Source organism: Semicossyphus pulcher, unplaced genomic scaffold, assembly GCF_022749685.1.
Source record: "Semicossyphus pulcher isolate SPU_LCO1_2020_fin unplaced genomic scaffold, fSemPul1.0.p SCAF_16, whole genome shotgun sequence".
NCBI lineage: Eukaryota > Metazoa > Chordata > Actinopteri > Labriformes > Labridae > Semicossyphus > Semicossyphus pulcher.
The window spans coordinates 11,482,143-11,503,645 of record NW_027211670.1 but is presented as its reverse complement, the minus strand read 5'-3'; the positions used below and the strand labels follow the sequence as shown (position 1 = coordinate 11,503,645).

General features: G+C 39.3%; 4 protein-coding genes across 4 annotated transcripts; 1 reads left to right on the top strand and 3 right to left on the bottom strand.

Annotated features, from left to right (window-relative positions):
- Nucleotides 1–32: 32 nt before the first annotated feature.
- On the bottom strand, nt 33–5,955 carry LOC138593730 (interleukin-21 receptor). Its single transcript, XM_069664820.1, has 8 exons — nt 5,791–5,955; nt 4,813–4,936; nt 4,521–4,723; nt 4,251–4,408; nt 2,475–2,652; nt 2,292–2,394; nt 2,124–2,202; nt 33–2,051 (listed from the first exon to the last, which is right to left on the bottom strand). The coding sequence occupies exons 1-8, from the start codon at nt 5,918–5,920 to the stop codon at nt 1,599–1,601; spliced, it is 1,428 nt and encodes a 475-aa protein (XP_069520921.1). The 5' UTR covers nt 5,921–5,955; the 3' UTR covers nt 33–1,598.
- A 2,793-nt stretch (nt 5,956–8,748) lies between these two features.
- Nucleotides 8,749–14,605, bottom strand: LOC138593872 (tubby protein homolog). Its single transcript, XM_069664956.1, has 12 exons — nt 14,564–14,605; nt 13,079–13,238; nt 12,774–12,992; nt 12,516–12,656; nt 12,204–12,362; nt 11,949–12,109; nt 11,688–11,849; nt 11,469–11,581; nt 9,963–10,077; nt 9,247–9,345; nt 8,986–9,157; nt 8,749–8,882 (listed from the first exon to the last, which is right to left on the bottom strand). Exons 1-12 carry the CDS (start codon nt 14,603–14,605, stop codon nt 8,749–8,751), a joined length of 1,677 nt encoding a protein of 558 aa, XP_069521057.1.
- A 1,630-nt stretch (nt 14,606–16,235) lies between these two features.
- Nucleotides 16,236–18,211, top strand: cfap119 (cilia and flagella associated protein 119). Its single transcript, XM_069664762.1, has 9 exons — nt 16,236–16,253; nt 16,453–16,487; nt 16,599–16,664; nt 16,761–16,924; nt 17,052–17,122; nt 17,222–17,338; nt 17,442–17,520; nt 17,865–17,969; nt 18,057–18,211. Exons 1-9 carry the CDS (start codon nt 16,236–16,238, stop codon nt 18,209–18,211), a joined length of 810 nt encoding a protein of 269 aa, XP_069520863.1.
- A 24-nt stretch (nt 18,212–18,235) lies between these two features.
- On the bottom strand, nt 18,236–21,482 carry phkg2 (phosphorylase kinase, gamma 2 (testis)). Its single transcript, XM_069664052.1, has 10 exons — nt 21,292–21,482; nt 20,899–21,010; nt 20,637–20,812; nt 20,480–20,534; nt 20,304–20,369; nt 20,008–20,171; nt 19,823–19,913; nt 19,570–19,723; nt 19,346–19,471; nt 18,236–19,202 (listed from the first exon to the last, which is right to left on the bottom strand). Exons 2-10 carry the CDS (start codon nt 20,991–20,993, stop codon nt 18,957–18,959), a joined length of 1,173 nt encoding a protein of 390 aa, XP_069520153.1. The 5' UTR covers nt 20,994–21,010; nt 21,292–21,482; the 3' UTR covers nt 18,236–18,956.
- Nucleotides 21,483–21,503: the final 21 nt, after the last annotated feature.

Genomic DNA, 21,503 nt, shown 5'->3' with positions numbered 1-21,503 from the left:
ATTAGAAAAATTGAAGGAATAGATATAAAGTACTGATTTTAATGACCAAAATGGAATGGCAGAAATAACAGCACATGGTTGTATTTGGTCAATATAAGACAGGAGACGTCAAGCAGTCAATCTAATGTAACTAAATCTAACACAGAGGGAAGCCCTTAACAGACATGCATCCAAACATATTTATCATGTGGCACCACTATAACGTCACATGATTATAAGTCGTATCCCCACAGTTGTAATAGCACAAAACCAACATAGAGACGGGCTTAAGATCGACGGAAAATTATCCTGTTATCACGAGAAAACCAGCTTTGTTCTCTCGAGATAATGGCCCAAATGAATCTGTTATGATGAGAAATTCAGCTTGTTTTCCTGAGATAACAAAATGAATAAGTCAAGATCTCGAGAAAACGACCAGGAATAACAGAGTAAATAAAATGTATGGATGTGTGTAAGGGTAACTAAGGGCTTCCGTAGCTACTGCAGAAATGCAATTCTTTTCATTTGTTGAGAATGTTTTTGTTTAGAATTGTTCAGTTTACTCACTTAATGTTAGCAAAAGATGATGATATAGGATATTTTATATCTAGATGAGTCAGACTGCTTTAGAAGCAATTGAACTACTCACTACATTAAAGCTTACCTCTGCTTCGAAAACAAGAATTGACGTGTTATTTTTACCTGGAAGCTGTTGCGCTTATTTGAAGCATTGAAAATGTCTTTATAGTTATTGTGTGGTTTAACTTAAAGGCCCAATTTGGTTCAAATGATCTCTTACTCTTTTTTTTTATTTTTATTGAGGTTCCAGCAACTTTACATATACTTCCAGTTCCAAATATGTACAGAACCACTTTTCTTTGTAGCTTTGAATCAACTTAACAAAGCAAAAAGCAGCAGCAGTTACAACTTTACAAACACAAGACAAAAGCACACCCCCCCGGCAAATTACATTCAGATTACTAGGATATGCTGTAATTAGCTGCAATGTTATTGATTAGGTAAGGCAAAGTCCAGAGGGGTCCACCGTGTCCAAGACTGTTTGCCAAATTTTTATGAATCCCTTGAAGGTGTCATGAATGTGCCACAGTGTAGGTCAGGTTTTCCAGAGCGAGTTTACTCTCTTCTTACTTCCTCTTCTGTCCCTGTTACTCGGGGTATAAATCAAACGTTCTGTCATTTATTCTTTTGGCAACAATACAACTTTCATTAAATTCTATTCAGTGGTCTGCCATCAATATTTAAGCAATATTACACAAGAGGGAATGATGTTATACTGTATATCGGCACTCATGGAATGCCTCTTGTCCAATCAGATTACTTAGTTCAGAAATAACTGTTGTATATAAGATAATATATGTTTATACATCAATATCAGCTCTCAAACAACTAAAGTATATTTGAAAGTTTTCTTACTGAACTCTTTCAGACATTTAAATGACAAACGATGTATTATTTTTAATATAAAGAAAAAAACATCTGCAGATATATATCGCTCAGTATCTAAAAGTTTTCTATGTAGATCAATGTCTTCACATGGAATCGATGATGAATCATTGATACATGAAAACCCTTCTCATTACTCCATGCTAACATATGCTTTAGTACAGGCCCTCTGTCTGCTCCTCCCTGGTGGTGCAGCATTTCATCGCTGTGACCGGGCTGATCTGCTGGAAGGCGCTCAGGGTGCAGTACTCGTTGCAGTACCAGGGAGGGTCCCTCTCCAGGGACGTGTGGCTGCTGAGCCAGCACCCTGAGTCTCCCTCAGTGGGACTCCCCGGCTGTGAGCTGAAGGTCAGACTCTTGAGGGAGCTCCCTGGATCTGACAGCGGAGCCATGGAGCTCACAGCGTACGGGATGCCCAGGAGAGAAGCATCACAGCCGGGGTCGGTGATGTTGCTGTACGTGCTGCCTTCAAGGAACTGGTGCTGACACTCCTCCTGCTCCTCCTCCTCCTCCTCCTGGATATCTGCACACTTGGTAAGCTTGTCAATTTGGAGAGTTTCCTCTGCTTTCAGCATGTCTGCCATGTTTTCTTTAGTAACCACCCAGCTCTATAAATACAGTCATGTTTAGTGACATCATCAAAAGACTGTCGGTTTTTAATGTGACAACCTTAAAGATACCTTGAAATCTCCCTGACAGTCGTGGTACAGGGTGTGGAAGTAAGGGGCTGGAGTTGGAATGAAGGAACCTTGCCTCCACCTGTTAGTACGAGGAATATAAAGATCATATTTAATGCAGATGAGCTCCAGGAAAATGCATTTGTTTTTATGTGGTTTGGTGGACCTTACTTTTTAATAGGAGCATAGCAGAGAAGTAAGACAAGCAACCCCATCACACACAAGGGGATGAACACCTTCCCCAGGTGAGGCAGAACTGTGTTCAATGTGGGAGCTGCATACACAAACATACAGGAGAACATATCAGTAAGACTATCATTGATTCACTTGATTGATCTCATTCAGTTTTCTTACCGGTCACAGCTGACTTGGTCCTCCAGTAAACCTCAGAGGACCAGTCGCTCCACGTTCCTTTATAATAAGCCTGATTGGGGCTGGAGCGCACTCTGGCTGAGTAGTCGGTGTCCCGCACAAACACATCGTCGTTTATTGAAAAATTCACCTTTGCGGTGTTGATTGTGTGAGATATGATCTAAAAGAAATAAGAGTTTAAAGTTATGAAAGTTTGAAAAGGAGAGAGGCGTCCCGTATGGAGGCCTGTTAGTGATCAATCAGGGAAAAAAAGTTTTGAACAAAAAAATCTGATGTATAAATAATAATCATAATAGTAATACTAATTGATTTACTGGTTAGCTCATGTGTTTTTTAAACAAATAAAAGCATACACAGTAAAGCATTTTTACCCCTTAAAAGGACTTCACAGAGCTGATATGACCACAAACAAAAATGGACCACACGTCTTACAGAACACAATTTTTAACCCCTTAAACTCATAAAAGGATTTAAAATTTCCCTTGATCGTCTTCAAACTCAGAAAATTGTTTTATAATGTACTTTTTTTTGTGAAAATCAATTTGTAGCAAAACCAGGCTATAGATTACGGAAGCCCTAAGCGGACATGCGTCCATACATTTTATTTTTTACTCTGTTTTTACATAATAACAACTCATTTTGAGATCTTGACTTTTTTCAGGCGATCCAGAAAACAAAACAACAGGCAGGTCACTGATATTACAGACCAGGACATGCCATGCAGCCATCGCTCACACTAATGAGGTAAGTTAAGCCTGATTCTATGTTTGCTTTGTGCTTTTGCAACTCTGGGGATACAGGTTAAGATCATCCGACGTCGCGGTGGTGCAGCGTTGTTATTTCGAGATAACGAGAGAAATAAAATGTATGGATGCGTGTCCGCTGAGGGCTTCTGCTATACATGTCTCCGTTTCTACTCTAAATATTGCCAGTATGTTGTTTAACAATCAAAAGCTTTATGGAACGCGTAAACTGCTAAAAAATGAATATTGATAAATCTACAGATGCATTATTTTAAATTCCTGCTGTATTTAATTTGATTCACACATTTTCCGCACTATAAAGTAAGTTAGAAAATAAGAGGCTGTTATATGTCGCTTCAATCCAGTAAAGCATCTTGTAGCATCAGTAACAATTTCAATGTTTTTCCTGCTTTAACTTTTTCAAAACTGGCAAAAACCATGACGACCTCCATCGTCTGATGTCTCATCCAAAGGTCATCTGGGTCATACATTCTGAACCCTGGTGGGTTATCCTTTCACTGCATGCGTCTGGCTGTATTCAACGGGTTTTTCAGGAATGATCTCATTAATGATGTAGAGGTCTCAAAAGTGTCATGTAGGGTTAATATTATTTTAAAAAAAAGACACATTAGGTAATTCTTGTATTGTGTCAAGATCTCATTTTAAGAGCTGTAGTTTTGCAGTGAACTAGAGGCATGTTAAGCCAGCCATGTTTACTGGGACACTGGGGTCAAACAGAGGGGTCATTATGTTGTTGTTTAAACATCTACTTTTCATGCTTTGACAAGTCAGTTTGGAAAGACCTTTGGGTCAAAAATACAAAATGATTTAAGGTATAATTATGTTTATCTTTTCAAATTAAGTTTTCTCTCATCTTTCACTGTAAATGTCTCTGTCTTGCCCTTTTATCCACGATTGATTTTCCAATAGTTCGTAACTGCTACAAACCGTTTCCCTAAAACCATTTGTTATTCTCTTATCACCACCAACTTGCTTATTTATTGTTTGATCTTACACTCAGTTTGTCTCCTCGTTTGTAGTAATGCAGCTCATACATCAGGTAATCAGCCATAGGGTCGAACTGACTGTACGGCTCGTAGGTGCTCTTCCAGGTGAAGTGGTGTTGACCAGACTCATTGGTGCGTGTGAGGCAGCACGGTGTGTTCGGTTTAACTGATTAGAGGAGACATTAAAGACAAACACACATAAATGAAGATTCATCATAATAACAAAGCAGAAATGTGTAACTTTATGAATGTGTTCAGTGTGTCAGGTTGTCCCTTACTGTTTAAGAAAGGCCTGAAGTTTTTCGTCAGCAGCTCACAGATTTCAGCTCCATCGTTTTGATTGTGAGAAAGTGAGATTTGAAAAGTGTCATCTTCCACAAAGTTGTTCAAACCGTAATCATACTCGGTCATCGGGCTGGATGTGTCGACAGAGCAGAAGTAATCCCCACCGGTGTTTATCAGCATACATTCAAACTTTGTCCTGCGCAAAGATGGGAGAAGAAACTGTAAAAAACGTTGCCTTCATATTTAAAGGTCGTTCGTCATAAAAACAGTGAAAAAGAGCCTCACTTTTCAAAAGTTTGGACGAACGTGAGCCAGGAGGAGCTGCTGCTGTCAGATGGCGCGACGTCGCTCAGGGAGCAGTTGATGATGGACACGTAGTCGCTCACACACTGAAGCTTGTGGCCCGGAGCTAAAAAATGTACAGGAAATGTTTTATTTGGAGTGTTAGACGTTAAAAAAAAAGGGTCACTTGGTAAACTTGACCCAAACTTTCATTTCACCAGTTATACCACAATACTGCTTTATAAAGGTTTATTACTGCTTATTACTTGGATTATTTAGTATAAATCATTCATGAATGTTTCAGAGGTCTGTAACAAACCTTTATAGATGGATAGACAGACCTTTACTGTCATTGCAGTGCACAAGTGCAGTACGATGAAATTGGATGGTGGTCCTTACGAATGCAGGGATCAATAATTAAACTACACTAAACTACAGTTAGAAACAATATTGCATCTATACACAGATGTACTTAAAATGTTTTTATTTTTCGGTCCATCTCCTGACCTTGAAATGACCGTAGGGAGGGATTCATTTGCAGCCATATATATGGACAGGAGGAACAATTACAGCAACCGGTGACGCTTGACGAAATGTGAAACTACTGTTTAAACCTTCGATGCTTTTCAACCCAGATTTTAAATATGTTGCGCTACTTATAGTGCTCTTTTATCATAGAGCCTACCTACCTCTACCCCTGAGCCACATAAACCGCTATCTTCTTTTCTTGTATATTTCTAACTATTAAGCGTATTTATTAGTATTAATAAATAAATAAACAGTAATAAAATGTATAACGCTTAATAATAATAAAAGGTAAGCAGACTCCCTCAGGAGGTCAAAGGTGAAAAAGAGAGTCAGGGGAGTTATACAGAGTATTTATTTAGTTTTTAAAGCAACTAGTTAATTTGGTTATTTTCCCAAGCAAAGCTCAAATGAATTCACATTTAAACAATAAGAAAGTAAAGTCAGAGACATAACCTGTGTTGTTTCCAGGCGGGCAGACGATGCCGGTCGATACGAGCAGAGGCATAAAGATTGGCACGATCAGCAGCATCGTCTTCAGCCTGGATGGAGCGCTCCAAACTGTCCCCTCACCCGGTCCCAACATCACCGCATCCACTGCTCCGATCGAGTCATGCTGCCCTGAGAGTGATCTGGTGAAGAATGAGAGAAGGAGGTATCACTCTGTGTGTTCACGCTGATCACTATCGCTCCCTCAGTGGGTTGGAGAGGATGTGCTTTTTAAAAAAAAGAGCGGTTGTAAATGGAAAGTGTGTGAAAGGGGGGCAGGTTTCAGATTAACCAAACATACTCAGAGATACTCGCACACTATTTGATATCAGGCATTTTGTTTGTCATTTAATAAAGTTAAAGCTTAAAGAACAGAACATTTCTACATCAGGGTATCACTAATAAATGTGCATAAAGATTGGACGACATGAATGTCATATTATCACTGCTGTTAGATTCATTTAGATTGAGATGATAAGACGTTAAAAATACACACGAAGTGGTGAAAATAAACTTGAATTAATGCATAAACTTTTCTTTTGATCTTCAGACAAAGTTAGGCACAAAAGTGGGCGCTGGTTTAGATCAGCAGTTAAATCGAAGGCCCATATACGAAGGCTACGGTCCTCGATGTGGAGGGTTTGACTCCCACCCTCGGCCCTTTGCTGCGTGTCAACCCCCATTCTCTCGTCCCCTGTTTCCAACACTATCCACAGTACTCTATCTCTCTCAATAAAGGCATAATAGGCCCAAAAAAAATGACCCAAAAGTAGAAGGAATTTTGGGGTTTCGGTTTGGCTCAGTGGTTACAGCGTGTGCCCCAATGTACAGAGGCCGAACCCTCAATGCAGCTCCCCCCGGGCTCAACCCTGACCCTCGGGCCCATGTCATCCCCACCCTCTCTTCACATGCTTCTGACTCTATCCAGGGGTGGCATGAAGTATGCCACACACACACACACACACACACACACACAGACACACACACACACACACACACACATGCAAATGAATAGCATTTATTTAACCCTTCCTTCTAAGCTTGATTCTTTAAGGACTCAAACAGAAGATGTGTGATCAGAGTAACAATTTAAAGTACTAAAGTAAATGTGGCGCATTGAAATGGAAAGAAAGCTACCAGCAGCTACTTAACACGAGTCCTACCTCTGACAAGGCAAATAGCCAATCCTAGTCCAAGTTTACGATTTTGGGGTGGCACTTGGGGCGACCAATCAGATTTCAAAGGGGGCCCAGGCCACCCCCGGCTGTCGAATGAAGGCAAAAAGGCCAAAAAAATGTAGAAGGAAATCATCAGATTTAGGACATTACTCAAAGCAAAAATATACATTTTTATGGACATCACTTAAATACCTGAATGTTACTTTGTGCACATAGAACTATCTTTCCAATGGCTGTGTTTTAACGTAATGAACAATTATATCGAAACTTTATAAACACCACATTATGTACAGTTTAAAGCAGAAACAATGTCCCTGTACTGGAAAGGGACGTTTATCTAAAATTGTCCTAGTGACAATCGTTGGAGAGTACTTAATACTTCTATATTACAAACTTAAGTGACATGGAGAAATACCTTCACAGAATGTATTTAACCTTACTATGTGCAGCTGCTGCAGCTGGAGAGCAGCACATACAATTTAAAGCATTTAAAGGCCCACATGCATGTCCAGTCTTACCTTATATTTTTTATTCCTTTTGTCATCTGATTTTAAAAATAATACAACAACATATCAGTTAAAGTAAAAAAAAAAGTAAAAGTAGAAAATATGTATTATTGTGCAACCTACAAGAAGAGAGTTGTGCAACGTGTGAGCTGTGACAGAGATCAGCCGTGTGCTGCGGTGATTCTGCAAGCGATAGCAGCCGACTGTGTCTTCCTCTGAGGTTCCTGATTCTGTTGATTTGGAGTTTGTAAACAAGCTAACTTATATCTGTGTTAGGTGGAACGCACTGCAGGAAGCGACTGTGATGGATCCAGAGGGCAAGAGCTGACACTGTGCGTCAGTTTAGTTTCGTTCAACGCCTTGTTCGGACAAACAAATGATAATGTAGTTCATTTGATTTTACAAAGCGAACAGTCTCCACTTTGTTAAAATGACTGTTTATACGATCGTTGAGGAGGAAACACGTGCATGATGTTACCACGCAGACGCTCGTGTCAGTATGATGACAGAGGTTTCAGTTTAATTGGGGTTCATGCTTTCAAAAATAAACGCTCACTCTGATCAGCTCACTTCACCACAGAGCTTAACAGAGCTATTTTTATTGACTGAAACCTGAATGACTATCTGTTTTCACGTGAAGCAGTGTGAACTTGTTGTGTTGTGTGCGAACATGTCTTTAAATTGAGCAAGAGCAAAAACTCAGATAAGCCGGGCTCTATCTGCAGCTGGTTGCAGTTCCGCTGCATCTGATACATGTCCTTTTTTTTAAACTGGTTTTTAGTACTTTGATAAACCTGTTTCCTTTCTATGATGAAGAAGATAGCAAACAGATGCAGATGTAACTCTTAATTATCTGACTAATGACACAGAACTGTGGCTTCTTCTAAAAACAAACTCACACCTGCAGATATTGTATTGTAATTTAATATCACATTGGTAGTGTTAACACAGTCGTTGCCAACATTCTGATTGCACAAGTCCTTTACACATGTGGCAAATATACAAAGAAAGACTTTTAAATAACAATAATAACTGCTTCCACTTTAATATAAAAGCTGTTGTAAAATAATACTTGAGCTATAAAACAAGTTCCAATCCTATGTCTCTGTATACAAAGTGATTTAATGCACCAGGTTAAAAACATGAAAAAAGATCATGTGAAAAATTATGGGTATAGTTGAAACTGTAGTTTCTTTCCAGATCAGGGATCCAGTGAAGCACTTGAGGCGCACCCGCACGGCTCACTCGCAGGCCAGTTTACCATCAAACGACGACAGGGTGATGGTGAAGGCTTGCAGGGCGCACAGGGGGAAGCTGTAGTCCATTGAGAAGACGTCCTCTGCCACGCGGCCAAACTGCATCACGATGTAGTCCTCTGGAAAAGAGAGGCGACAGATGACGCTTCCAATAAAGACAGGACGGCCATTTTTCTTGTGTTTGATGGGAGAACAAGACAGACATTACGATGTTAATCTTACCGTTATCAGGGTGGATGATCTGAAAGTTCTTGACGGAGGCCTGGGTGACACGTCCGTGGAAGTTAAGCACATACGACTGAGTCTGTTCGTTCCAGCTCGGGGATTTGTTCACCAGCGTGACCAGTTTCTCTGTGTTGTTGTTGGCATGGCGGACCAGCAGGGTCTCCAGTTCCTATGAAACAGTCAGGGGAGAGGTCAGGTCCTCTGATTTCACTCTTCAATATAAATAAATAAAAATGGAGGATTATATGGATAGCATACATTTTTGGGACGAATGGACACTCTCTCGTCGTTCTCCAGCATGCCAGGGATGATCACAGTCATTTTCCTGGGGCCCTTAAATCCCAGCACATTCGTCTCCTGCAACAACACATCAAATTTTTACATGTTTTTCTTTTAATATACTGTACACTGCATAGACTGTACATAAAGAGTGAGGTAGCCTCTTGGTTTCAAAAGGGATGGTTGTGAAAAACTGCTTTAAACCTGCATTCTTTCTAATAATCAGCCAGCAGGGAGAAACTGCACTGCTTGCACAAGGAAGCACTGAGGGAGCCGGATGAGAGAATGACTCCACTCCTCCATGATTTTTTACCTCAGAAGACATTTCCCAAGTTAGCTGATGGGCCTATTCGCTAGTTTTAAGACTTTTTCAATGTAGCATGATGTTTGTTTTGTAAATGTGTCCGAGCAAAAGTGTAAAAATCGATGATAAAGCAGGGTCTACTTTCGGAGACTGGTTTCCTGTAATTGACAAGTCACCATCACCGCATCCTGTCACTAAGTTTATAGACGTTACAATGAGTATCCAGTCTGTTTAAATAAGGTCACTTTGGGTTAGAAAAAAAATATAAAACAAGATGGCGACAGCAAAAATTTGAGTTGACCTACTAATGGGTGACTTCACAGTGGCTATATCCACTATGTATATACATATATATATATATAGTTACATATACAGAGAGATTCGGACTTACATAACAAACGGCTGCCAGCTCTTGCCGCACTGATTCACACTCTTTGATGAAAGGCTTCTTCTCAGGGTTTTCACCTCCATCATATACCGTGAACTTTGTACCCAGAACATTGGACCTGAAACACATACAAAAAATCAGGTGAGAGATGGCAACCTCTGGGTGCATTCACTTCCATGTTAACTGATAACAAATCAAGGTGGGGATTTAAAATATGGTAAAAAAGAAAATACATATTTTTTGAAGATCTTGTTCTTTGTGTTTCCTTCTTCTATGTGCTATATATAACCTTTCCCACAATTCACAGCAACATTGAAACTGTTGGAGCAGTATGATAAGAGACCCTGGTGACAAATGTTATAAGTGAATTATCTGCTTTTAATGTTCATGTACAAATCAGCTTTGTTGAAAGATGTAAGTGTAGAAAAAAAATAGGCCTTTCATTTATGTAACTATGGCAACGTTACTTTGATGGATCCTGGTGAGGACCAGATGGGCGTACTCATTGTGCATCACTATTTTCTCCCTAGTTTGCTGACTAAAAGTTGTAATCTCAAAGATCTCAGTTTCGTTCTCTTTGGCGGCACCTATGGCGATAAACGGTAGTTGCGGGAGCACACTCCCCAGTTATCCAGACAGTGTCGCATGTGTGATGTCCACGGTTGGCTCTGGTTGTAACTCTTGATTTTCCTCGCTGACGGTCGCTTTCCTTTTTAGACTGTTTGCCTTCATCTTTTTCTTTGGATTTTATTTTATTTTTGAATTTGTATCTGTAGTCATCGATCATTTCTTTGTTTGTTCAGCCATAGTAGATTACTGTTTACTCTCAACACTTTCAGAGACCGGAAAAACAGCCGCTTAGCTCCGCCTACCCTCTCTGGCAGACCAACCACTGCTGGGTGAGAACGCGTCACTAACTGAACGCTGCTTGTGATTCTTTCCGCGACAGTCGTGCGAGACGCCCAGTCTGTAATAATACTATATACTGCAAATGCAAAGGCTTTCATCAGTGCGCCATGGGCTCAATCACCATTGTGTTACCTCATTCGGCGATAGATAGACTTAACAGACATTAATCTTTAAGATTAGTACTTTACGTGAAGGTGTGCAGCTAACTGCGCATGTTAGGTGTCAGTAATACTGTTAATAATGGCCCCATTCCAAGTCCCTTGTCTTAGTGCCAGAGCACTGATGTGAGGAATGCTGGCTAAGTAGTGGGGCTTACTGGGAGACTCACATGGAACAGAGCCATCATTAGTGTTACTGGTTATGCCAGTGTGAGTCATTATTTCAGATCAACAGATTGGGTCCAGATTTGAAGTCCACAAAAATCAGCTGGATGAAATTTTTACACATGATCGCAAAGACTTAGAGATATTAGAGACTAAGATAATAGATATTTGCTAAAAAGAAGAGGTTTGGAAATCTTTAATAAAACAACAACATGCTTTTTAGATGAAAATGATTTAATGTAGTGTTGTTTAATAAGGAGAGATAAGTGAGTTGTACCTTAGTTTTCCTATGTAGCAGTTTGTGTCCTTGGACAGATTTGTTGCATCAGTGGAGATGAGATAGTTGGACGTTTTGCACTTCTTCCGTTTCCTGCCTGCCATTAGAAACACCTTGATGACGGCACAAAAGAACAAATGTTATAAGAGACCGCACAGGATTGTTCTTTTTAGAACTACAATGAATGTGAACAATGATGAGATTTGCAGAAGTGCCGACCCTCTTGCCGTCCTCCTTCTCCATGTGCAGGTAGTAGGTCGGGTAAATGCCCTTCTCCATGCCCCTCCTGTCTCTTGTGACCCTGCACTGGATCGTGACGTCTCTGGGTGCCGGACGCAAAGCAAACTTCTCCAGATCTTCGACTGACATGGGAGATGTTGACTGAAATGAGAAAGAGTGGAAGGATAAGATGCATATTTGCCTTATTTTGCTTTTGAAAATATACTTTACCGGGAAACTTTTTTACTTATAATGACTCACCCTTTCATAAGATTCACTGCCGGAGGATGAACTCTCCCTGTAGTTGGAGTTAAGAGAAGCTAGACTCCGAGTAATTTTCTCTGATTTGTTTGCTTTCTTTGTCTTCTTCTCCTTGGCCTCAGCTTCCTCGTCTTTACTCTCCTCACTTATTTGGCACCGGCCTGTAGAGATAACACACGCAACATTAATCTTAACATCAGATTTACAGTGTTGATGATCATGAAGAAAATGCATTTTGATTGGATTATCGCTCACTTGTGTCGAGTTGTTTTTTCCTCTTAGGCGTTTGAGGGACGGGCCTGTGGGACCCATCGTCCTCTTCATCGTCACTTTCACGTTTGCTCTCCTTTGGACTGCCTGCCGCCTCCGCGTCTGCCTCTGCTTCCTGGTTTGAGGCCTCTTGTAGGTGCTTCTCTGCAAAAGTAGAGAAACTATAACGCTGTAAAAGCCGATGCATGCAGTCTTATGTGTACACACTTACACATATTTACTACCTAAACCAATAGCTGGATTCTGAACAAACAGATTATTATGTTGAACTCATGATAAATTGACCACTGATGTTACTTTTTCGCTCTTGCTTTGTGGTCTTGTTTGACTTCTGTGGGTCCTCAGATTCCTTCATTTTGTCTTTCTTCTTTGTTTTTTTCTCCTTCTTCTCCTTGTCTTTTTCCGTCTCTTTCTCCTTTTCATCATTCTGATCCATCTCTGAAAAAAAAAGTGAGTTCATGATGAATAATTTCCTCGGGCCTAAGGGCCTAAAATGTGAGTGTGAATCATTTGCATACGTACACACCAATAACATATTCATGTACATATTCTTACGTTTGGCCTTTTCTTTTTTCACTTCTTTCTTCTTTGTCTTTTTCCCCTCGGCCTGAGCATCACTCTCCGCTTCGCTCTTCACCTCCGGCTCCTTGTCGACCTCCAAGAGCATCTTCTTTGGAGCAACAAGCTTTTCTGAAGGCATCCCATCTACTGTCAGGTCATATTCACCCAGCGTGATCTCATCCAAGGGGTTATCATGGGCATGTTCAACTTGATCTACAGCAAAAACAGTTTTAAAAATGCGTATTTAATATAATATTAGAAGCTGAATGGATAAATCATTAAATTCTTCTTCTACTAACCAGTGAGGGAGGTGTTGCTCAGTGATTGGCTGATCAGCAGAGGTGTTTCATCAGAGCAGACGGCTTTTTGCTTCTTGTTCTTTTGCCGAGCGTCTCGATTGGCCAGCACCATTTGATTATCAGCCCTCTTCTTCTGCTGCTTCTTCATCAGAAGGGTACGCTGTGGAGGAATTGTGTATTAGGCATAATTCAAAACACAGCGGTTCATATGTGGGGACAAAAGTAAGAGAGAAAATAGTGCTTCGTATCTCTGTTAGATTGCGTGTCTAGTTAGATTCTTTGCACTTTCAGTACTTTTCTCGGTCATACTTGTTTATAGCACATATTGTGGGTTAGGTGGTGAGCAGTGCGGGAGTGTAAGTGGGGCATTTCATTATATGTGAAGGCACTACCGCTTTTTTTATTCATGTTATAACAGCTAAACTCACCTTAACTCACCTAAGACCATTAGTATTATCAGCCATCATTACAACATTATATTCAATCATTTCACATAGACAGGAACTACAGAAGGGTTTTTGGATAATTCTGATCATCAGTTGTATTATAACTAATATTAGTGGTAGTATTTGGCTACATTTGAGATAGTTAATATAGTAAGTACTGCCACCTGAAGGTTATGGAAAAACTGCTGGATTTTCAGGTGCCAATAAAATAAGATTAAAAAAAAGATAAGACAGACCTTTATAAGTCCCGAGGGAAATTACAAAAATAAGAGTAACAATAAGAAGTAAGTAATAAAATATAAAGTGTACAAGGGTTAAATGCAAAGAAACAGTGCCTAATAATAACAATGGAAGAACGGTAAGTTAAGTAGGTAAGCAGAAAAGTCATTATGGCAATAACTGACAGTTACTGGCAGTGATAATGAGAGGTAATAAAAAACGTATATTGCACCAGACAATGAATGTAAAGAAATCACATGGTATTAAACTTAACTGTACATGCATCACTACTACTAGTGCTACATGGGTATTAAACCTAGGATTAGTACTATAAGGAAAGAAATAGATAACATATAACAGCAAACATTACAATATTAGGCTACATTAGTACTTCTATCACTGATTATCTGCTGTTCTTTATAAGGTATTTATATAGTAAGCTGAACTGGATAAAGGCCAGTAGCTCACATACTGAAGAACAGACACAAAACTGTGATTTAGTGGCTCCAAACAGCAGGTGGTTCTGACACCAGGTAGCCTTGACCTTATGAGACTCAAGAAAGCTCTGCTTTAGTTTTAAACACTTGTGACCTAATAAAACAAGAATAGCTTTCAGTCTTTGACTATGATGACTTTATATATCCTGTATGTTAAAGATAAAAGAAACACTGTTTAGATATATAGGCCTAAGTAGTATTTCATTGCAGGTTATTTTAAAGTAGCTACATTATAATTCGTATACTAATAAAATAAATCAAGACATATCTGCTCTATTTGATCTACAAATAACACCCAAAACTTAAAATCCGTGTTACTTTACCTGGTTGTCCAGCTTCTGTTGTCGTATATCAGGCTCCTCCATGTCTGAGTAAAGACTCGATTAAATATAGACCTATTTAAATCAACAGATGAAATCCACCGTTAAAGTTCAACGTTAGACGTAGTTAGATTTCCAGAATAATAGAGCAATTAAATATGTTAGCGGGTGTGTGATTGTGGCACCCTGCTCCATCTGACAGTCTGTCCACCTGCATGCAGCAGAAGGCAAAGTGGATTAAAAGGGGATAATGTACTTAAACTGCGCTGCACAGCTCAGCCAGTGTGGACAAGCAGTCTCGGGGGTAAGGCCGGCTTTCCATGACTGCTATATGGAGATAATTTAGGGCCTAATTTGTTACAGCTGAAACGTGAGACAAGAGAGACAGGAAGGTGATGCCCTGCTCCTGTCGCTACTTTTACTACAAGTCAGCATTCTGCATCACTTACCCGGGTGTAGATAGGCAAACACGGAAGTCGTAGCGGTCACCACAAGTTGCCATAAAGCCTAAGACTTTTAACCAACGTACTTTGCTGGGCTTTACCAACATATAAAATATATATCATTTAGAGTGCCTTTAAAATTACAAAGAAGTCCTAGAAAACATTAACAAAAACAGACGTTTGGCGGCCGCTCATCCTGGTTTATCTTGTTGCCATGGATACAGCTGCCATGCACTAGCCTAATGATGGGAAGCCATGAAATTCAATGTGCGTGTCTTTGATCATAAAATGAAATTATTCATGTGTTTATTATCGTTGAATCTGCGACAGAGAGCTTGTATTTTTTTTGCAACCTGCCAATTTAGTACTCTAATGCTTATTTGTAGGACTATTTTCTTGCCTTCACATCCCACTCTTTTTGTCACAAGTGTTTAGGGGTTTGATTTTAGATTTAATTGTTTGTCATTTGTAGTTGTCAATTACTAGTCTAGGTCCATTTGCATGCTTTGTTTTTTAAATAATATTGGTGCTTTCATGATGCACCTACAAATTGGTAGCCTAAACTTAACATAGGCCACAAAACTTTTTGTCCTGTGGATAATACCCAAGAGTAGGCAAAGTAAAGTTATAATAGTAGCAGTATAGAGGCAATTCTATAGGCTACTAGTTGTAAAATTGAATGTAAAATTAAAGATTTTTTTGTTTTTTTTACAATATTCAATTCTATTATATTGCCTCAGGGTAAGTCTATCGTGTATTTTGTGTGTAGTTTCCTTTTGTTTTTCAGTAAAGAGTTCTTATACTTAAAACAAAATATGTGTCATGCTAATTATTTCATCTTTTTTCATTATTTTATTTATTAATATTCTATCTATGAAGAAAGGTAGGCCTATTTTGTAAATATATAATTTTTTATACATTTATATTTCACTTATTATTGTTATATTTTACTTTATCTTAAAACTTAAATTAAGATATTATCATCGTACAACGTTGTACATAGTTCTGAACAGGAAAGAGGGGCGGACCTATGATGTTGCTAGGATACAAGGAGGTAGCCAAACAGGAAGTGATCCAAAGTCGGTGGAAGGATTTGCCAAATGGTTTTACTATTGTAAACTATTTTATACATTTTTTAACGACATCAATTTGACGCACGTGCTATTTATTTACATCGATTTTTCAGCTGAACCTCTGGAGTTTGCAATTTGCAGTTTATAACTCGATCAAAAATGGATACGAAAATTAAGGTAGGCAACAAGTTTAGTTCGATTCACAAAAGCAAGGAGGATGATTACTAAAATAAAAAAAAGCAATATTAATAAATATGCAATAAAAATACAAATATTCATTTTATAACTTATACTCGGTACCACTATTCTCTTAAGTAGCTTATTGTCATGGAATATGTTAGCTAACATGTAAAGTAAGCATTGTTGTGTTCTGTAGGTACCACAGGCCCTGAAAGCTAAAGTGATGCTATGGTGAGAACCGCATCTACAATTGATTTCATTTTGATTGTTGGCTTCTTTTCATATGCCTTTCTTGACTAAGTATAGCATCCAAACTTGAATCCATTTCCTGTGTGTTTTCAGGACGGATGTAAGCTACCATGATATGGAGGAGATCAGCAAGATGCAGTCTCTTCCTGATCTGGAGAGGTTTCTGCCCCAGTTTATGACTGAAAAAAATCTATTTTTACACAATCACACATGCCACTTATACATTTTTGTCCTTTTTCTTCTCCTCTATGATAGTACTTTATGCCGTGTACTTGGAGTGGACCTTCCTGAACCAAAAAGAGGAGTTCTGCTGGAGTTGTACGTCCACACTGTGCTTTTCTGCAGAGAGCAAAGCTTCAACAAGGAACAAACGTCTGCTCTGTTGTCCATCATCAAGTCTGTCCATGAGGCTAACATCGGTAAGTGAAGTAGTATCATCATTAATGCCTTGTAGTTAGAAGTTCAGTATATAATGCTTAGTCTACGTTAAATTTCAATACATTTAAATAAATGTTGGATGTGTTTAAAACTCTTTCTTTATTGCAGAGACTCCACTCAACAACATAGAGCAGTGTTTCAAATACTGCAAGGAGCTGCTTCTCTGTCACTCAGTCAGGGCATGTAAAACAAATTTCAGTCTTTTTTTACTCAAAATATCATTTCAACACACATACAATTATTTAAATGTAATGTTGCTCTGTGTTTTCCCACTACAGCGACCTCCTTTTAGTATCAACCTCTTCAGCCCAGAGGCGGCGAGCTGTATCTTAAAGTACATTTATAACAGCTATGTGAGACACTACAAACTCTACAAATATATTTTTACTCCTCAGGTAAGTATTTTAAGTGCATTCTGCAGTTCTTATTCTCATTATACCTGATCTATAAGTCTTATGAAAATATATCTAAATATAATAATGAGCTTATTTTTCACAGGTAAAACTTGATTTGTCTTTGACTTACTCTGAGAGCCAAGACCAGGATGAACCTACAGTGGAGGATCCTCCTGCTAGAGGTGATGATTACAGGATGTCCGTATTTTTAGTTGCACAGACAAACTTTTATCATGCTTTAGGCCTGAATGAGAGAATTATACACAAATTACAGAGAATAGGCTGAATCACAAAACATAGATGGCAAAAAGAACAAGAAACATAACAAAGTAAGTGGCAAAAGATATTAAATATTTTTTGTGTTGGAAAAACATCCCTTACGTCCTTGTAATGTGATTTTTTCTAATTCAAGAACTTGTCCTACTTGTAAAATGTGTTCACTGTTTTGTTGTTAAATGGAGGAAAGAATATTCTTGTTATTTTGCAGGACCTTTAACAACATTTATGAAAACATTTCTTGCATCAGGTGTTGAAAAAATGCTCGAGAAAGAAGAAGACGCACAAACAAACACAGACAGCTCTCCTCAAACACAGGAAACATCCATCGAAGAGCCAGACAGAGCCGCGCCGGGTAGGATTGCAAATCATAAAAGGACACTTTTCAAGTCAAATGCACCCAAAATAGTGGATTTTAAGTGCTTCATCTCCTCACTTTCAGGTTCAAAATCAGATCTGAAAGCGCTGATAGAGAAAGAGATCAGAGAGCAGATGACGCGTGTGTCTGGACAACTGGATCAGCGTATGAAAGAAATAGCAGATCAACACAACGGTGCACCTTATTCTCCAGAGCCCAACAACAAGGCCAAAAAATAACAGACAAAACAAGACAATTCACACTCAAACATTTGTTTTATTGTTAATAAATCTTTCTTTTTTCATAAACAGTACAATATAACTCTCCATTAGTACAAGAACTGTACTTTTCTCAAGCAGGCACTTTAGGAAAAGTGCAACCCATTAGATTGAAGAATACACAGAGCAGGGAATGGTGTTGGTTTTAACAGGAAATACAGTCATAAATGGTCTTCACAGTTAGTGTAGGTAGATTTTCTATGGAGGAATGTGTGCATGCATGACAGCGACAGGATTCTATACCGAAAACACTCCAAAAAACTTTAATGTAACACTGGAATGTGTGTAAATATGAGCCTTGTTAACACATAATTATCTATTACATATTTAATAACAGTGCTTTAATGTTCACACACCTCTTTTTAGCTATAAAGGACGATGAACATGGAAAATCCTAAATATACAAAATGTACATATATGTGTTTTATCAAATGATTGTGCAATGTTTCCTTTACTGCAAACATGATAACCTGACAAAAAGGATGTTCAAACAGCCACAAACTTGGATCAAAGGGCAGATAAGGAATATTAAGTTGTGCATGCTTCTCGTAAACTAAACCACAGTGCGCATTAAGGCATACCAACGTCTCAGTCCCTGAATTCCTCATCTTAAATTAAACACAGTAATGCCACAAGACAAAAACATGACGGCACATGCAGATGTTTAAATAAAAAAATCAAGGCGATCAGGAATGAGGTCGACCTTTTAGGTTTCAAAGTCCTCCAGGCCGAGCAGCATGATCTTAGCTGTGTTCTGGAAGAGCGCGGCTCGATTCTGCTGCTCCCCTTTCTTCACCCAGTGCCCGTAGATACGGAAGGCGCAGCCATCGATGAGTTTGCGAACACCGCGAAGGGAGTAAGGATCTCTGGCAAGCACCTCCCGAGTCAGCGGCCGAGCCCTGCGGTACCGGCTGTACATCCTGATGCAGGCCAGCACGCTGACAATCAACACCTGAGGAGTAGAGACAGGAAAAGAGATGAGAATGTAGACAATATTTGCTTTAACACATTCTGCTGAATAGCCATTATTATTATTATTTTAATATTAACAAATTATAAATCAGCTGCCATAAAAAAGTCAACACTGTAAGTTACCCTAAAAGTCTTTCTAGGACTGAAGAGCCGCACATCCTCCCTCTGGTACTGTCTGAAGAAGGGATGTGCTAAGGCCTGCTCTGCAGTGAGACGGACTGCTGGCTCCACAACAAGCAGCCTGGATATCTGAGCAGTACAGGTAACATGATAGAGGATATTTGTTTTATCATATTAACATAATAACATATTATTAATTATGTAAAATTCTGGTTTATCAGTCTTACCAGATCTTTAACAGTGTCAGACCGGTCATCCCACTCTGGGGAGCTAAACTGGTAGCGACCCTCCATAATCATCCTCAGCATCAGCATCTGTTTGCGATGCCAGAACGGCGGTGAGCCGGCCAGCAAGGTGAAAAGAATCACTCCACAGGCCCACCTTTAATAACAAGGAGAGAGAGAGAGTTAGAAATAATATAAGGATTTTACAATAAAGTGTGACAACATATAAATGTTTCTATAAAAAGAATATACTTACAGATCGACCTGTTTGCCATAGCCTGGGTGCATTTCATCCATCGAACATTTCAGTATCTCAGGGGCCAAATAACCCGGAGTCCCACAAAGCTCTTATTAAAACAAATGAATAAACAGATCATTTTTACCGCGATGTATAGAATGATTTACATATCTAAACACCTGTTTAATTTCACATTAAAGTACCTCTAAGCCTCTCTCCAGGCTGCAGCTGCACTGAGAAACCAAAGTCAGACAGTTTGATGTGTCCCTGATCATCCAGGAGGATATTCTCAGGTTTTAAATCCCGGTGGATGATGTTGAGGGAGTGAAGGTACTGCACGGCCTCCAGCAGAGCTCGAACAATACTCCTGAAGAGTAATGGGTTTCATCAAATTCATTCATTAAACACTGACATTATCAAATGAGTCTGTTATGTGATTCCAAGTCTAAAATGCTAGATTAACTAAGCTGAGGGTGTGTGTGTTGATGCTGGAGCTCACCTGGTTTCCTTCTCGCTCAAAGTTACTTTTTCTGTGAGGTAGTCAAACAGCTCTCCACGCCTCATTCTGAAAATGTAAACAAGAGATTGATGCCATCCTCTAATAATTTGATGATTAAAAACCATAACATTTCTGAGTTATTAGAAAGACCATTGCATTTTTGTTTAGATACTCACAGGTCAAACACCAAGAATATAAACGTTGTGGACTCGTAGGAATCGATGAGAGTAACTAAAGGGAATCAATAAAACATAAAATTATTTAACAACGTTCAAATCTTGAGGAACAGATATTAAGAGTTTACCAGCCCAAAAGAACAGAATTCCAACATACTGATTGAGGAGTGTCCCTTCACCAAGTTGAGGACTTGGATCTCCTTCAGTGTAGACGTTTTCACCTCCTCCAGCTGCTGAGCTGTCATCTTCTCTGCTGTGATCTCAATTATCTTTACTGCAAGCTCCTGACCTGTGTGTCTGTGCATACACCTGCGCACCACACTGCTCACACCCCTGAGATAGCATTGATATAGAATCAAGCATGTTTTTTGATTATCTAAACAGAAAGCTGAGATTACATTTTGTGTAGCTGGACTCACCTGCCAATCACCTCCTTGGGGTCATATTTCTGGTAGAACTCCTTGGCCCCCACCCAGTCTGGTAGTTCATCTCCAACAACGATGTCTTTGGTCATGATTACAGCATATAACTCTATAATATCAACAACATACTGTCAGTCGCACTTTTAAACAGTACTGCATGATTTGTAAGAGGAACTACAGAGCCAACACCTGATAAGGAAGTGTTGAGTCTTGCTTTAACTTAATGCTAGTTAGCAGAACATTCTTGGGATTTGCTTGCTAAACACATCTCTACCTTTATATTGTCATATAGATAAGTGCCCTTGATCCATCATGACAGTTAGCTAACTGTGTGTCTGATATGGCCTAGCTGCAGCAGCAGGTTCACTGACCGTAAAGGAAGCTACTCACCATGTATGCAATCAAACGAGAAAAGGTCGAGAGAGACGGAATCAGTAAAATTGTGCCATCTTAACTCGAGGGATCTATCGCGAAGCCATAACTGTGTGCGAGTCAGCGGCGACAGTACCAAAAGTTAGTTACCGACAACGTTAATCACTGTTAGCTAGCATCTGAGCACTGTTTACATTCTAGTCACATTCCTTGAAACAGCTTCAGCCCGT

Bases quoted from the DNA above. Each gene is read 5' to 3' on its own strand.
- LOC138593730 (XM_069664820.1), bottom strand. From the start codon at position 5,920: ATGTTGGGACCGGGTGAGGGGACAGTTTGGAGCGCTCCATCCAGGCTG. The intron at 4,937-5,790 runs GTTATGTCTCTG...TACATTTTTTAG, and splicing joins CCCGCCTGGAAACAACACAG to CTCCGGGCCACAAGCTTCAG. The intron at 2,052-2,123 runs GTATCTTTAAGG...CTGTATTTATAG, and splicing joins ACTGTCAGGGAGATTTCAAG to AGCTGGGTGGTTACTAAAGA.
- LOC138593872 (XM_069664956.1), bottom strand. From the start codon at position 14,605: ATGGAGGAGCCTGATATACGACAACAGAAGCTGGACAACCAG. The intron at 10,078-11,468 runs GTACAACTCACT...TATGTGTTTCAG, and splicing joins TGCTACATAGGAAAACTAAG to GTCCAATGTTCTGGGTACAA. The intron at 8,883-8,985 runs GTAAGATTAACA...TCTCTTTTCCAG, and splicing joins GATCATCCACCCTGATAACG to AGGACTACATCGTGATGCAG.
- cfap119 (XM_069664762.1), top strand. The intron at 17,521-17,864 runs GTGATGATTACA...TTCTTGCATCAG, and splicing joins GGAGGATCCTCCTGCTAGAG to GTGTTGAAAAAATGCTCGAG. The intron at 17,970-18,056 runs GTAGGATTGCAA...CCTCACTTTCAG, and splicing joins GCCAGACAGAGCCGCGCCGG to GTTCAAAATCAGATCTGAAA.
- phkg2 (XM_069664052.1), bottom strand. From the start codon at position 20,993: ATGACCAAAGACATCGTTGTTGGAGATGAACTACCAGACTGGGTGGGG. The intron at 19,914-20,007 runs GTACTTTAATGT...TGTTTTAATAAG, and splicing joins GCCTGGAGAGAGGCTTAGAG to AGCTTTGTGGGACTCCGGGT. The intron at 19,472-19,569 runs GTAAGACTGATA...TGTACTGCTCAG, and splicing joins CTGACACTGTTAAAGATCTG to ATATCCAGGCTGCTTGTTGT.